The following is an 18,065-nucleotide window of genomic DNA, read 5'->3' on the forward strand; positions in this document are numbered from 1 at the left end:
AAGCTTTACGTATTGAGTATAATCACAATTTTTTAACCAAGTAGAGCTACATGTTTCAGATATACCGTACTGCATTCGTTCGATTGATACATCCGAAGTTACTCTTAGATTATCTCTTGTTTGGACTAGGCCATTTATTCTGGGTAGAGTAAATAGCATACGCCATTACCTGTCAGTTATCAATTTGACCGTATATTTCATTGGCAAAATACTTTCGTCAGACCATAGAATGTTATTTTCTGATACTATATAATTCCGAACACTTTAAAGTGCACTAACAGATTATAGAATACAAGTTGAAAAATGCAAGTGCCGGTGCCGTCTTTAACTAAAACCAAGTAAGTTAATCTGGATCGCATATCTTTCCGAATCGCGAAAATAAAGTTGCTCGTCTTTACTTCCAAATCAAGTCTTCTAATTTATTTAGTTAGCTACTATAATTAATTAGGTCAGGTAGGTGGCTTCGGGTTTGTGGTTTAGCTTGATCCGGCCGCTTCTCGTTGGTATATGGAAAGAGTATTAGCAGAACCGACTCTGTCATTTTAATTACCGCAGCCCCTTCTTCATTTTTCGACCACCGGCACGTTTTGCGCAGTAAACCTGCGTTAGGCCTCCCACACAAAACCGCAGAAAGGGAAGTTCATGATATTTTTTCAAGCGACATCATCTGATGCAGAAGTGCACCAGTTTACTTCGAAGAAACTCGCAGAAGTCTCCGTTAGTCTAAATCACGTGGATGCAGAAAAATCATTGGCCGATGCGAATCAACGGAGCGTGCACGTCAGAGCCAAAAATGCACGCACGCGGTGGGCACGCTGCAACCACTGATAGTGCCGCAGCAATTCATTCTTACGTTTGTACAGCGTCGACCGTACATGGGGGCAGAGAAAAACTATTTACTAATCTAGCGATATTACCATATCTCGTTCTATCGAAAGTTGCATTGGATGTCTTTTTTATTTGTAGTTAACACGTATATACATTCCATAGCGCTCATAACATACTTCTGTGCATACATATTGAAACGGACGGTAGTATCAAAACTCAATATGAAAGCAGAACATTGTGAAGGACTCACGCTAACATTTAATAATAATCAATGTAGCCTGAAAATTAAATGGATTAAATACGAGGTTTTGTTTGGTTTATAGATGTTACTGAACTAAAGCATATGTGTACAAAAAAACGGCAATTGAAACACATCTACCTGCAAAGGAAGACACTTTGTGAAAATTGATTACCATTTTAAATTAACTAGTAACATCCTACATAGTACAGCATTTGCGAACACTATACAGAAAACAGCAGCTGGCGCTTACGCCCAAGCGGTAGAACCCAAACTCTAACCGGCCTCGATGGCTGCACCCACGCCGCCTATGTAACAATTATAACAACTGTTATAGTCACTGCCCTTTCCACTTCGACGCTAGCAGAAGGGGCACGGCGAAAGGAAGAAATGGTATAGCCGCCAAGAGAGATGAAAATACCTTCTGAGTTGTCTGTCGTCCCTTGTTTTATCTTTAGCTTTTTCGCCGCTGTCGTTTTGCTTATTCAAGTAACATCCAAGTAACTCATCTTCCATTGAAGGGTCGTCGACCTAAGACAATGCTTCACGACTGCTGCATCCGTCGTCGCATCTGATTACGCTAGAGTTTGTGACAGCAGCAGACTGCTGCTTTTGCAACAACGGTTTTAGCTGCGGCGGGCCATCTAGTGATGAAGCGCACCCAGTCTCTCGTGGTGATGGTGGCAAGGGTCATCTTTCACCGAAAAGCTCACAATGCAGTCGCCGAGCTGTGCCTGAGTGAATGAACGGGCAAACGGGCGACCACTGTCAGTTCGACGTTCCTGTCTCCGCAAAGGGCAAAATCCAACTCAAAGTGAATATATTTCTGCGCTCTTCAATGACAAGACGAAGACAACGATATTTTCTGTTATATCTTCACGAAATACCAGCAGCAACAAAAATAGGTTTAATAACCGTGAACAGCCAACAGAAAACTGTTAAGCAAACATCCACAAACACCACGACCGGACATAAACGGTCCCACAGGATTAGCTAAACGCTTTCTTCGTTACTTAAATATCGATCAGTTGAGAGATGATCGGAGTGAGACGCGCCTGTGATCGTATGATGAAAATACAGTACCCGTCCGTGCGGAGCAAAATGGAACGCCATTGCTGGCAAAAGAAAATGTGGCATCGACAACAGGTGCACTCCATCATAAAGACGAGTATCGTTACTAATGCCTAAGGAAACCTCTTTACTTTTATCATTCGCAGCCAGCCGTGTCCGGCTCGGATAGGGGACAGGGATTTGACGGGGGTTGTTGCTGCCGCTGTTATTACAACAACAATCGCCTTCGGTTATTCTTTCTACGACGATGGCAATAGCGCCTTGGACATTAACAATAGCGAGGACAGTCAAAACGCACAGCCATTCCACCCGCGCTGGCCACGAGACAATGCACATAGTCTTTGTTATTGTTGTTGTTAGAATCGAAGCAACAAACCAACAGCAGAGGCAACAATAACGAGCACGAAGAAGACGACGAGGGCATCACAACGACTCTCCCGCCGGGTGTGCGGATCCACCAGAGAAAGGTATATGCGGATGTCTGATACTATGCCACGATCATGTAACAATACATTAAGCGGGGACAAAGCAGATCACACGAACATGTCTGTACACTGAGGACAGCGGTTGAAGTGGATGTAAAACAATTACAACAGGTATTTCAACACAGGTTTCGTCGTCAAAGTCTTATAATCGAGAACGACTGATGCAGGAATAACCTCGAGCGTAACTTCATCTGCCACTGTTTCATATCCAGTGTTATTAAGCGATACCTTTGATTCAACATATGTTTACCAAACTAGTTGCTACAGTGTCCAATAGTCCTTATAAAAAGTTTTGGCCTCTTAAAGTAAACGATGTGTCTACTTGAGAAATGATGGCAATTAAGAACATACCATACGAGTCCAATACGCTACTGTCATACAGGCATCGTACGTTTCCCCTATATCCCACGTACGTAGCTAGATTATAACAGGTTGGCTGACACCTACAGCCGCAGTGACAGTATTGTCAAGCCAATGGTAGTGATGCAATGCAGAATGGTCGAGGTCTTCCGTTCTTTCGCCTACGGCTTTTGTTGTTTATTAATGCTATGAAGGTTATTATTGATAACATCGTTAATATTCTCACGGGCAGCATTATTTATTGGTTGTAGTTTTGATTTGCATGTAAATGTAGAACCCGTAGCGTATTGTTATATCCATAAATAGCAATTCAATTGCTCCATCAGCTTCTGGAAAGGCTTCCCTTCAGCTCATTACCAGCATTATACTGAGTACGAGGCGCTTTTTTTTTTTAATGTTCCGTATGTTAACCAGCTCAGGGATCAGCCGATAGGGAGGTCAACTTAAATCCTTTTGAGAATAACTAAAGAAATGGGCAGCACCATTAGCATAAACTGGGTCGGACGGTGGACTGAACCATATCGAATCGTATTTTCTTCTTTCGCTGTTATGATTCTTCACTATCGTTAACCTTCTATACGCTCCGAGCATTTACTCCTTGATGCCAACCGAGATGCGAACAATTCAATAAGCTCTCTTCAGTTTTATTGCTTTCTTCACCAAAAAGATGTCACGCTTTATCACAGTTTATTGAAGAGGCAATGGTTTCCATTTAAACGGACCGTACCAGTTTTTGGGAGACATTCCGGGCCAGTTTGTGCTGCCCACTAAGAATCCTCGACGACTATACATCACCTATTTACGGAATTAGCATCACAACTCCGCAACTCCATCCGCTGATCGGCAACCAAACACAGCGAGCGAATGTATCCACACGAAGACAATGCTATCACGGGGGCACCATCTCTCTGTGTGGGCCGATTGTCCGCACAGGCACCTTAACAACAACAACAACAACAATAATAGATTGGCCCCCGGAGATAGACAAGTAACGAACTGCGAACGGACCTTAGGGCGGACAGGCGGTCGGTCGTACGTATAACAACAACGACCAGTCACTGTAAAACCGCTGTGATGTGATGTGATGTGATGTCCATTGTAGTTGTCGGCGTCACAACGCAGTGCCAGCAATAAAAATACCTACAATAGTAAAAACAAGAGCAACAGCACCACCGACATTACAGCCCACCTGGCGTTATTATTTAGGCAATGCCCATATCTGTCGCCCTCCGAGTGTCAGACTACACACAGAAATTCCATGGAAACGACTTTATCGTCGTCTCACGCACGTGAGATGTCGTCATTCTGCACGGACCGCTTTTTATACGGGGTAGCTGCTATGTTTGCTGTAAAAGTTTAAAGTACTAGAAAAAACAGTGTTTTAATTAGAATAGCAATGTGAAACGATACGTAAGCTCGCAATTTTCGCCATTCGTTAATCATTTCGACGAGACATACTTATTAATACATCTTTCATTTGGATATAACCGGTGCTGATCTAGGTATCCATAGGAAAAGATCATTGCAGATCGAATATCTATTTAATATGTTCGCATTTTGGTCCGGTTTTCAAAATGACTAAATATATGATATCTTATCCGATATCTCTGAAATCCTTATTTTCGTTCTTTGTGCTTTGAGGCTCGCGAATACGTACTCGGAGTCTTTCTTCTGACTTTCAGGAATGGTAGCTTCGTATTGTGGAACGTAGAACTGCGGAGGTCGTTTTCCACCGACAATAGATAGCCGCTCTTCCTTGGTGCTCTGGTATTGACGCTCACCAACAGGTCCGCTTAGATCTTCCGCTTTCACGTACAGGACATACTCTTTATCAAGCATGAACGGCGCTGTTCCAACGGTGATGATTTCGCCGGAGAGCGCGTCAACTTCGAAACGCTGACCGCCTGTAAGGTTAATTGAACACAATGCATAAGCAATGAGGCACAGCATAACGTTTTCTCTCTGCCCAGACTGACCATGTCCTTTTATTTTGTTTATTTATCATGTTCCAATTGGTTTACCTAAAGCCCTTTAGCTCACATCTGTCAACTAATAAACAGAACTAGTGAAAATGAAGTTCCAACCCGTACGAGGTGTGATAACAGCAGTGTTTCATAGTTCTATTGTATTCGTCGCAGCGATCAATCGCATGATCGATAAGGTAATGCATATCTCGATTATTACGGTAATAGCACTGAACACCATTATGGCTGTTTGTCTGGTGCGGCTAATGGGCTATTGTAATTGTAGGGAACTGGTGGCTTTTTCGAGCGTCCACAACACTGAAGTTTTTTCTTGTAAAGCACACAAGAAGTTACTTCAAAGCACAGGGTGGCTTCAAACGCACTACTCAGGACTACACGAACAAGTTGGACAGCCACATCGCGACCGCCTCTCTCTTATTCCGGCAACAGCAGCAGATTCTATTTGCAAACTATCCAATAGAAACTAGTTGTTGTTTTGGTGAACATTAGCGTCCAGGACCGCTGAATCTGCACCATCTATTAACACTGCCTTTCAAGGAGGCCATATTCGATTCGCACAAAGATAAAACATTAGCATTAGAGCTAACTTCAATTATCGCCGCAGTCGTCCCGTAGAATGAAGGTCTATTTTTCACTCAAGCGCACAACCCGTCCACTACAGGGACCTTCCGCTGGCAAACAAGCAGATCAATACAATCGGCAATAAGCGAAAGTGCGCATGTAAGTATATACGTCTAGGCACACGTCAACAACAATCAGGACAATACACACGACATAAAAGACCGAACAAAGGAAACGCGTTTTGGATGGCCGTCTTATCGCAGGACAAACCGGAATACGCCGATCGACGTTAAACAGTAACGCATTACTGTGCAGTGATACGGAAGATAAACTAAAGAAGTGGCAAAAAATATATTCGATCATCTAACATACTGCCGTCACGAAATTCCGAGCATTCAAACGGCACAGCATTGGGATAACATGTGCATTACAGTCACAAACGTATATGGCGTGCAAAGAATAGAAGCGTCGGTAGTCAAAATGCGTACAAAAATCATAAATGCCAGAGGGCTATAGCAATAACGGATAAACAATCTGAGAGGTAAGCAGATCCGGAAAGGTAACACATAATCGCATGAACCGCCATGGTGATATCACATTTTCAATTAAATAAGCAAGGTAAAGTCTTTATATTTATTACAAACAAACGCATGCATATAGCTGCTTTACTGCGACACTATCTAAACAGCTTATGTATTTCTTTTTATTTATTTGTATGTATTTTATTTGAGTGTGTTGATATATGAAAATCTCAGAAAAATCTGTTCAGAAGCGACCGCAAATAAGAAGTGCCGTTTTCGAGCAGAACTTCTATAGGATTCTAGGGACACAATGTCGTCAATGCGATTCCTCAAAGTTTTTTTCGACTTGAACTTTAGAGTCGAATGATGCAGTCGCTGAAAAGGCACGTCCAAACGAAGTTGAGCTCTTTAATTGTGTTGAAAACAATGAAAATATAGCAGGACTGAAAGACCAGTAAGAAGAATGAAAATAATGCAACAGACGACCCGCTGTAATGCAACATCTTCAGTAGAGATCAAATCCATGCCAAAGAAGTGCCCATAAAAACGTCATACTTCACCTCCTTGCAATATTTATACACCAGTGAACGTTAAACGAGGTACCCAAATAATAGCAATTGCCCAACCCCATCATAAACTTTAATTTCGAATATAATACTCGATAAACAAACAAAGACATTTCACCTCATTTGGCTACCGAACTTGTACGTAATATCAGTCGAGTTTACGATCATAATATTTATGATTATCGGAACTAATTTTATTGTTCTTTAACAGCCGAAATGAAAATACGCTCCATTTGATAATGTCTTGTACAGGAAGCTACTTATATAAAATCATACATTTCTACACCTGCTCTTCTTGGGAGTGCGCTTCATCCGCACTGAGAAAATATTCAACAGATGATACACTTACTTTAAATGTAGGCGGATGGAAGAAATGCCAAAATCACCAAGACCTAACTACAGTTCCCTTACGGCTGCACGAAACTCGTACAGTAGAAAAACACAGCTTAAGGAGACCCTGGCGTCGTTCGAACTACTACTTCTGCTATAGCTGCTCCATACATAGTAGCAATCAGCTTGCGATCTGCGTGGTCTACGGAAGGCTAGCTGCTCGCAGCTTTGCCTGATCTCGTTTTCCTTCGCCCCCGTACCCAAAGACCTTTAACGGGACCGGTTGAGACATAACATCCTAAGAAGTCGGTGACAGCAGCGACACCATGTCTACCGCCTTTTGCCGGTTTTTGCGTCACGACTAAGGAAGGTAGCAAAAGATTGAAGGGACAGCGAAACAAACGAACAAGCGACAAGATCTTGTCACACAGTTGTTATAGATCAACTGCGACAACGGTCGAATGGTCAGACAGACGTATGTGACAGCCAGGCGCTCGGGCGATCACCTTCTCAACAGCAGACGAAAGACGAATGCGAAGATCGACGAAGAGGAAACTATAGAGCGAAATAGGATCCAAAATGAAACTTTGTTGTGGTTGTTGTTGTTCTTGTCGTCGTCGTCGTCGTCGTCGCTATCGTTGTCGTTGGATAAGAGATACTGAAATACACTACCGATGCACAAATGTCAATGCACAATACTTCTTTCTCTGCTACCATTGCTAAGCATAGTAGCAGCTGACTTTCGTAACGCAACCTGTCGTGCATAGATATTGTACAAATCGACCCGACTGATTGTTCGATTTTAGGATGTCCGGGATATATCACGAGAAAGCCGACGTGTGAAAGCCAACATAGATACGTGCCCAATTAGCCCAGAAGACGCAAATCGGAAACAGATGTACCCATATCCTGAACATCTTTGCCGACGTTTCCTTGCATATAATACCCTCACTATGTGGCAGATGCTAGGTTAAAGACAACAAAAAATAAACAAGTACGAAGAAAGATTAATGGAGATAGCTATTTCGAAAAAGCCGATATCAAAGGGACAAAAGCACAAAAAGCAGTAACGTTAGGGTCGCGGGTTGCAGGCTAGTTATAGTACTTCAGTCTCTAATTCAAGGTTGGCTAGATATAACAACCAAGCAAAATAAAAATATTCTCATAATTAATAGCATGATGGCTGTTGCCAAAGCCGTCCGCCCAAGTCAAAGAGTCCGCTTGGATTACAGTAGACAGCGCAGAATACCATTAACGGAAAGGTGCACATAGTAATGCCATTACAATATACATAGTATATTACCATTGTAAAATACTAGAGTGGCAAGGAAGCGCGAAAATGAAGCTGACCCCGGCTATCTCATACCCGCAAGCTGTCAACGGAACGCATAATAAGAGACAGGAGATGTGACAATACTAGTTAGCGCCTTTGCTTTCATGTTCAAGCTACGAAAAGATGCTTTTACTACGAAAGTGAATTTTCCTCGCTCTTTCTTACCCGGACCATCTATGCAGACTCGTAACGTCAGCAGGTCAGCCAGGTTACCACACATATAGGTCCTTCGCAAGCCACGTTTCCGAAAATAAAACCATACTCACCACTCTGTCAGAGTGGCCACCTCTGGCACATCTCCCTTCGCGCGGTCCAATTATTCCTCTGCTTTATCGTTTCCCGGTTACCGACCAATACTCCAAAACGTGCATTACTCATACCATCTAGTTGACTAATTCGAGTCCAGGCATAGCATGGTACGACCCCGTTTATTTCGATCCTTACAGCGCATTACCTACATGGCTATCGCCTAGAGAACCTTTAGATTCGCATGTGCCAATATAGAAAAGGTTCGAAAAAATAAAACCTTTTTGAAATTCGATAACATTATTATCGATTTTCGAATATGACAGTGCAGTGATGGAGGAAGCAACTGTAGCTGGCTCATAACAAGCAAACAACAGAGCCGGATACTATTTGGCACCTAAGCCGTCGTTTATACAGGTCCGTTCAGTATGATTACGCAATGATTCATACTGGATTGTTGTTAATTTTTAATCTACAACAGAGAAGTGAACAGGTCCAATATAGTCAATTTCGTGCAAATATAATAGCAGTAGCTAACAATTAGAATGTATATACGGTTTTCATCTAAACGACATCAGACGTAATACATGGTACACCCGATCAGCGTACTTGCTACGCGCTGGAATTGCAAATGACCTTGTTCGAACTCATAGAAACTACAACAACAGCAACGACGACGACGACTAAATTTTAAAAAAGAAGTCCTTAGGACCGATGAAACAAAAAAATGCGACAACTGTGTTGGTCTAGTTTCCTTATGGATAAAAAGGTTGCTAGCGATAGAGGGGCCTACTGTAACAAAAACGAAAACCCCTGTTTGAACCAAAAATTCAAGCGAGCAAACTGGCAGATGGATGAGCTACAATAAATGCAGTCTGTACATTGTCATAACCGAAGGCCTAGAATGCACGAACCTCCTCATAGTAGTAGGAAAGTACGTCTTCGGCGTACGAAGTCATTAACTACAAAAAAGCGCCTCATTTAAGCAAGGTCATATAATGTACTGGGCTCAATAATTTTTATTAGCAGTAAAAAGCTAACTGTTACATTTGAGAAACTTACCACAGCCTTAACAAGATATACATGAACTCCAGTTACCGCGAATTTTTCTCTGTGTCCATCTAAGAACAAATCAATGTTACGATAGTATTCAATATGTTGCCATGTTTTTTTTTTTTCGTACAAGACGCTTTACTGCGATGCTTGCACAGTACATGCTTAGGGTCGGCTTAGGATTTACTCATTTTGGAAAGGTCATAGACAAATATTTACAGAGCAATACTAACGACTGTGAACGGATTCTTACTTCGATCGCGTACGATGCTGTATCGGATGTTGTGATCGGAGTCCGGGTCGCGGGCCTGAAGTTTGAACACTGGGGTTCCAGGTGGGGCATTTAGCTGAACAACTGCCTGCATTGGTAGTGGCCGATTGATGAAATATGGCGGTTCATCATTTACGTCGGTGATATGAATAATAATACGTTGACGCTCCTTTTCGGCACGGCCGGGAATTCGCACGAGAACCCAAAAATCGATGGTTTTTTCCTTGTCTAACTGTTCATAATCCCATTTTTCCTTGACTTTTACCTCGCCATTTGCCAGAATCGTTACCCATCTGGAATGAAACGTGCAAAACAATATAACATTTAGTATAAAAGAGCTACCCAGTTGCATCGACGGGCGTCTGCTATTCGGGGATTCTGTATTATATAGCTATAGCCCACTTTGTTTTTAAAATTCGACAGTTGTCATTGTTGTTGTTGTTGTAGCGCGTTCGGAGAGACTTTTTGGATATTGTTATATTATGAACATTTCTTTCCGAGGTAATCCGGCCGAATTAGAACCTGATTCAACTGATCGAACAATATGGGAAAATAGTTAAAAGCAGATAGCTAATACGAGCTCGCCTAGGACTTGATGATGCCTGCCAGAGGAAAGGTAAACAGACGGTTTGTAACGAGCCGCCTAAAAATCGACCTGTTTGCACATATAATTCAATATTGCTTTATTGTACGCACGTTTTGCCTGCCGGACATTGTCATAACTAAATCGTTTATCGAAATATATACGGATGAAATTAGCCAGAGTTCGTAGAATAACCAATTGAAAAATGTGTAGAGAAATTCAATTTTCTATAAAAAAAAAAATAAAAAAAAAAACAATAAAAATTACTTCCTGGTAGACAAACAAAACTTCAGGTAGACAAACAGCCTAACCTTGATTTACTAAAATCGATAGACTTTGAAAATTTTTCGTAACTGAATGACATTTGAATGAGGTGCCGTCCCCGTTGCCTTCAAATCTAGTTCGGAGTGTAATAAATTCGCGACCCTTTCTACGAAATCAATGAACATATATAGAATATATATAAAAAACGATACTCTTAAGAAAAAACAAAAAAATATCACTTTTCGTTTATATACAAAAGCCACTTCCGCTTTATTCACCAACCCTCAAGTCGATACTTTTCGCTGCGCTGCTTGGCTGCGTGCAAGTTTGAGTATCAGACCTTTAACTCTCGCCTTCGTTTGAATTACTGCAGTGGCAGTCCTTACTTATATGTTAAGCACCCCGTACGTATCGCTATCATCACTGAACGCTTACCTATACGTTTAAAGTGTCCACGATCGATTCGTTTTCAATCCAATTGGATATGACGAACAAACATTCTCGCATATCATAACGCCAATCTATCATTCACTCATAGGCACAGATTGAGTAGAATCACAGTCCCTCTGTTCTATTCTATTATCTGTTTGAATAACAATCAAGGACATTACCATTGGTTAGCTGCTATCGTGTCGAAGTAACTTATTTCCTGTAGTAATAAAAACAATCGCAAACTGACTCATTTTTTCTCCTTTTCAAGCTTCACTAAACGATTGAATACGATAGCAGCGACTACAGATCTTGCCATTAATTTTTTGCCATGGACTTTCCAATAACGCCAGCGCACGCATTTGAATAACAAGCACAACTCTTGCTGCATAATGGAAAATCGTTATCTACTACCGCAAACATCAGCACCAACACAAGAAAACATAATAAATACGAACCGCTTTCATGGGGCACCACCAATAGAAATAGCATCTCGTTTGTGTGGTGATTTCAAAAAAGTCCATTTTTTTTTTATCCTATCGATTTACGTCTGACAATAATAATAATATAGTAACACTTATCGGCTTAACACATTCAGTGAAGATAATATCTATTCATTAGTATTCTTCATCATCGCCATAATCAACGCCCATCTCTTTGGCCATCATTTGGGATGCGCTTAGCAGATCTGGCTGCTGGATTTCATCGTCCTCCGATTCAATATCATCCAAGTCATAATCTTCCTGAGGTTCCGGGTCATGCTTCACCTTCATATCTTGCTTGATGTCAGTAACAAGCGAGTGGATCTCTTTGAGATCCTGCTTAAGCTCGCGCTTACTCTCTTCTTTCTTCAATGTCGGCCCGCGCATCCGCTTACTCGTTATAGGGGCAGCCGTACTGTCAAAATCACTTGTGAGTTTCGCTAAAATATCATAATTAATTTTCCCCGAGGCTTTTGCCTCAATGATATCGTGCAGCTGCTTCGTGGGGTCATTCCGCCGTTTCCGGGGTGCGGGTTTTTTTCGGCCTTGTTTTATCCTCTGGGCCTCTTCTTCTTTCTTCTTTTGCTCTTTCTCGCGGGCTTTTTTGAGAAATTGCAGGTTCTCCTGGACCCATTTTTTTGTTTTTCGCACAATTTCTTCAGGTTTCAACAAATAGCCATTGATTTCTTCGTCATCAACGTCGGAGAAGCTGTCATCATCACGATGTTCAGGCACTACATAATCCTCGAGTCGTTGCACGGGATCTCCAGTTGAGGACAACCCACCCTCGGCAAGGGCACCTTCTCGAGTTGGCATTTCCTCTCCGCACGAATCAATAATAGTTTCGACTGCAGATGCAGAGATCTGCTCGGTGAGTATGTCCATCTCTTCTTCCGTAAGCTCAAAGCGCCGCCGAACTTCGTCGTCTTTCGCGGAATTCGCGAAACGCATCGCCACCTCCATTTGCCGGCACTCAATTAGTTCCTCCATTTTTTCTTGGAACCGTCGCGTTTCTTCCAGCAGATCTTCGTCAATGGACTGTTCCTCCATACGTTTATGTGTCTTACTAACCGGCGGCAAGAGCTCCTCGGGAATGTCATTGTCATCCGCCTTAAGAAATGCACCCATCTCCATTTTGCCCGCACTTGTGTCAGCGAACTCTTTTAGGCGAAGCCTAAGAGTCGACGTCGACATGCAAACCATGTCGGCAAACTCTTCAAATGTTCGATTGAATCCGTGGTAGCGACAGGCCGCAAGCAATGCGGCTCCGCAGAGACCTGCAGGCCGACGGCCGTAGTGCATCCAGTCCCTGTTCATCCGTTGACAGATGCGAACAGCGGTGTTTATCACCCTATGCAGTACCTCGCCCAGCTCAAGCTGCTGTGCGAATCGCATAATCAACGTTGATGGATCCTGGATTGGAATTGTGATTTGTAGTTCGCGAACAAACTTATTGTACACTTGACCAAGATCCCATACATTTACTTGCGCAGCGTCCGAGATGTCGAGTAGCATCACCGGCATATTTCGTATTCGTGCAACGATGTATATGCAAGTACTCAAGCTCTTGATCCATTGTATGCCTCTGGTTAGCCCACGGTCAAGGGCCATGCTGTAGAAATTTGTCGCATGGGTCACCGCATCATCCGTAAAATTGACGGCTGACGAGATACGGTGGACTTCGTCACGGGCGCGTACCAGCCGCCACCTTCGACGCTCGTCCCTTCCAGACACACCATTGATTCCGCCCACCTGGTTGATTCCGCCAGGTCCGACAATTGAGCCCAGAGCACGAATTCCACCACCGGAAGTCTCTTCAAATTGGACCTCGGAAACAATAAAGCTATTCTCAACAACTGCTCCACAGTCTCGACATACTGCGTGACCCTGTTGACGATCTTCGATTATTGCAGATGATCCACACTCTGTGCACCTGCTAGAATCGCACATTTTCGTTTTTGGTGCCTTCACGCTCCTGTTTCACGAGCGCATTTTCCGTGGCACCTTTCGTCTTCAAAGCATCGAGCTCTGTTTTTTGCTTTTGCTATCGCTGCAACTTCCATATAGGGCTAACGCAACCGATGTCCAACTAAATTGTCATTGTACGAAGAGCATGACTTCCTATTGCATACCGAATATATCGCTACTATTTCGCCACGCCAAATCGTGCCGTCATTTTACCAACACATCTAGCTTTAGTTTATACTACAGCACGACTGTTGCCGGCTGGCGGTACCGGTGGCGGTGCACTCTACTAGCAACAGATACAATTAGAACTGATTCCGGTGCCACGAGGAGCTCCGTTCACAACAGTTTGAGCTAGCGGTACTCCCAGGCGCAAGAGTTGCGTAGAAGCGGCAGCCCTTTCTTCACACATTAACAGAACCATACGGTTCAAGCAAAGCAGTTGGATATATCGGCTGCTACAAATTCTATTGCTATCGCTACTGCTGGCGCTGCTACCAATACTACCCTAATGGTCGCCGATCTGCGATGCCTGTGTTTTGGTGGCTGCGGCATAGAGCACTTTGTAAACATAGCCGCAAGCAGACGACAGCGACGAGAGAAAACAGTCACATCATTGAGAAAGCGGCTGACGGCAAAACATACCAGGCTCAGAATTATTATATTGCTACGAGTAATCCGTTCAATGGGAGGAACAGATGGAAGCAAAACTATACCAGCGACATAGATAATGATGGTGATGACGATGATGAAAAGGACATTCGGCGTTAAAACGCAACTACGAAAAAGGTGAGTGTCGTTTTCGACGAAATAGACAGCAGAAAGCGGTTATTCCATCAAAATGGAGCAACGGCCTCAAACATATTTAGGTCTGCCTATCGTAGCGATAGTAGAGCAATATTCAGACTGCGACATCTTTAATACCTAACTAATATAAAGCAGAACAATGAAACGGGAGGGGCGTAATTGGTAAGAATGAACAAAGAACTATTCAACCCAATGGGAAGTCCTATGTAGGTTGTTTTGAGACGAGCGTCTAAAGAAGTGATCCATCTAAGTGACTATTTGTCAAGACAAACAAATATTTCATTGCTGATAGCTATGTAAAAATTGAAATTAACTATGGTAACAAAGTGCTACATAAAAAAGAAGAGCATGCTCTAATCGCGAAAGACGAAAAAGGCCATTTGTAACGGATGTCCTGATGTGGCCTGAGAAAGAGCAACAGACATTCTAGTAGGACGACATATTAGTTCAAGGATATGGAGTCTTAATAAATGAAAAAATACGGCAACGTTTATATATAATCTAGTCGATTACTTAACGCATCTGTATGTACATGTATAAATAGTGAGTGCGTATCAAATATTGCAAATAAAGATACACAATAGCTTTTGTTGGGACATCCCAACAACAGGTCCCGATCGAGCCAGACGAATCGACCAGAATTTCTTACAATTGTTACATTTCAATTTAGTAAACAAAATCACCAATACTGTAACCATTAATTATATTACTGGCGAATAATATTATTTAAAAAAAAATTTACATAAATGACTGAAATGCGTAAGTATCCTGCACCGTTCTACATTTGTTCTTTTAAAAAAAAAATGTACTTCGTTTTTTTACAGAAGGCAATTGTTTGTTCAGAAAACACGTAGATAAGTATTTTTGCTACCTTTTTCCATTTAGATGCAATGGAAATGTTGGTTAAACTTTTCACAACCCTAGTAAGGCCCGGTGATCGGATTACGCGCTGTACAGGCATCAAAGCTACGAGCAAATTCAAGGCATAAAAATGCACAATAGCCACAGATCTATTCTCCGTCAGATGAGCGGTTGGCACATCTATTTTTAATCGGCATTTATTATCAGAGAGTACCACTGATTTATGGTCACCGTTCTGGATCAATTGCATTAAGGCGTTTAACGGAACTCTTGTGTGAAATGGCAGGATTTCATTGGCTTAATGTCGTATATGTTGAAGTATATGTCGTATTTAAGAGGTAAAAAAGCAACTGAATATCAATATATGGTGGGCTGTGGAAAGCAGACAGCTGCTGTCAAACTGCATTGCACTGAATACTGAACAACGCCAAACATCCAATGTTAGTACAGACAAAAAAGCTAAATTCACCTTGTAGGTAAGAAAAAATCCATCATTTTTTGTCATAAACCTGTTTATTTCATGCAGTTACGTAATCCGACATACGAAGATATTTTTGCTTGCAGTAACCTCTCGTTGCAGATCCCAGCATTAGTTGGTAATGCCTGGTCGCTTGCTAGGCACAACATCTTGTAAATTAAGAAGATTTTTATAGATGTTTGGACTTTTTGACTAGATATTGCAATAAGTTTGGCTGGAACCAACAAAATACACAACGACAACTATATCACAGACACTAACCAGTTCGTCGACTGTATAATGTTACCTGGATTCCTTTTTTTGGCCTGCTTTAATTGATAATGGACTCGTTAAGGGAAAATTGAAACAAACAAGAAAAGCTGAATCACAAGGATACGTTGAATAGTCGTAATGGGTGATTTAAAAAATATGGTTTAGGGGAGTAGACGAAAGGAGGTGAAATTAAAGGCCTTGAAAAGCTAGCAGAAAATGTAAAGTTTATAAACCCACGAATCGTTAACTTTAATTTCTACAAGTGATCAAACCATGGCAGCAATTGTCAAAGAAGTGGCCGTTGACTTTTGGTAATCCAAAACAAAGCTCTGGCACGTAGTTGTTGACATCTATTGCGGAACCTTTGATTTATAAGACTGTCTTCTGTAAAGATTTTGTAAGTGAGTCAAATTGAACTATACTTCACTGGGAACCTCCATGTGTTTTGAGTACAAATCAACTCGTCCGTCATACTCGACTCGACTCTCGTCTCAGATTCTGTGACATACAAAGAGTCACGACACCTAGCAAGCTGACAAACAAAACCGCCATTGTCGCTTACGGTGTCGTTAGTCGTTATGAGCAATGGTCTATGGGAGTGGTTTAATTAACAAGGAACCATACATGAAAACTGCTCGAAAATGAGCTAGTCTACACAAGGAACCTATGGACCTTTTGCCTTTGAGTAATTACTTTTATATTTAACCCTATTTGCAGTTAGGCCATGATTGGCAGACTTTTGCGGATGACAATTAGCAAAGCAGAAATCACAGTCAAATAATGTATAATAGCATCTGTAACATATTGAAAATATATATTTCGGTTTTTTGAACTAAGATTATTACCATAAATGGGTGGCTGCATATCAAACGGTGAATATCTGAAAATTCGCATTAACATTTTACAAAGAAACCTAGCCGTATTTGCTTGTGTTTACATGTAATTTTTGGACGAAGTCCGTGATTTACAATAACACAGGACGGTTTATGCCGCAGTGTTGGCTGTGTCCTGGCTGTATCCTGTTATCTTTGGTTTTCACAACACTAATACTATTTGTGCTTACATAAAGTCTTTTGTTTGTAAATAATTATGTACAATGCTTTTCACTGTTATAAGTACGGTTAATTAGCCAACTCTTAGTGGCCAGATAAGATTTAAGCTAAATACTGTTCAACAAAGGTGTGCGGAAGTTTTATTTTGACAACAACAAGTGTCCGTTCAACCAGCTGATCATATCCCACTAAGCTCCCTGTGAAATGAGAGGATGTACCCCTATGACAGTAGGAAAAAGCGTTCTTCAGGGGGAAAGCCTGTTCTGCGACGAAGTCGTTACTGGCATTAGGGGTCATTAAGCATCGATTCGCGAAATGAAGACCTTATTTCTACACAAGACAATGATGTACAAAAATTCATTCATTCGACTGCTATTGCAGTACTTCATGATTATCTATCGTCCACGCTAACAGTCCGATAGTAACTGCTGAAAAGAATCCCAAACAATAATGATTGCTATGCATGATATATAGCGACGCCAACGGCGACAGCTCAAAGACATTCACAGCGCAGGGTCAGAAGATGAAGGAATCATAGCAAAATTCGCAGAGACCAACAATCACGGTAACAGCCTCAGCCAGAAGTCACATTTTACACAGTTGAGTATTCTTGAAGGAATTATTTCCGTAGGAGATTTTGTACTTGGAAACATCCTGCAACAACAACGAAATCTTTTACGAAACTTCGGCCAAGAGTGTTAACAGACGGAAAACTGTGTCATTTGGTGTTTGCCCCGCACGTGCAACTGGCCTAATGCCCCTCTGTATTTGCTGTGCACCCGTTTGTCCGGTCGCTATTTGTTAGCATGAGTAGCCATAGTATGAGTGAGTGCCTCAACATCTTTCCGGTACGGTAACACTAACGGCCGCATGAAACAAGCAGTAACGAAGAAACAAAGATAGCAAGGCCATGGATTACTTGGGTCTGTTTGTTGTCGTAGCAACTAATCGCCGAGAGTCGCTTCTATTCAGTGTAGAAACTACAGTTGTTGTTGCTGCTGCTACTCATACGGCAATAAGGTAAGCAATAGCAGTAAGAATTTC

The 18,065-nt window shown here is 41.9% G+C and overlaps 1 protein-coding gene across 1 annotated transcript in view; it reads right to left on the reverse strand.

Moving 5' to 3' along the window:
- The window catches only part of CadN (neural cadherin), a 137,230-nt gene that overhangs the window by 19,204 nt on the left and 99,961 nt on the right, over positions 1–18,065 (reverse strand). The window contains exons 3-4 of the mRNA XM_022841256.2: positions 9,831–10,141; positions 4,640–4,886 (exon numbers count right to left, since the gene is read on the reverse strand). Of these exons, the coding sequence (XP_022696991.1) occupies positions 4,640–4,886; positions 9,831–10,141 (558 nt within the window). The remainder of the gene's footprint in view (positions 1–4,639; positions 4,887–9,830; positions 10,142–18,065) is intronic.

Source organism: Varroa jacobsoni, unplaced genomic scaffold (assembly GCF_002532875.2).
Source record: "Varroa jacobsoni isolate VJ856 unplaced genomic scaffold, vjacob_1.0 scaffold_919, whole genome shotgun sequence".
Classification (NCBI taxonomy): domain Eukaryota; kingdom Metazoa; phylum Arthropoda; class Arachnida; order Mesostigmata; family Varroidae; genus Varroa; species Varroa jacobsoni.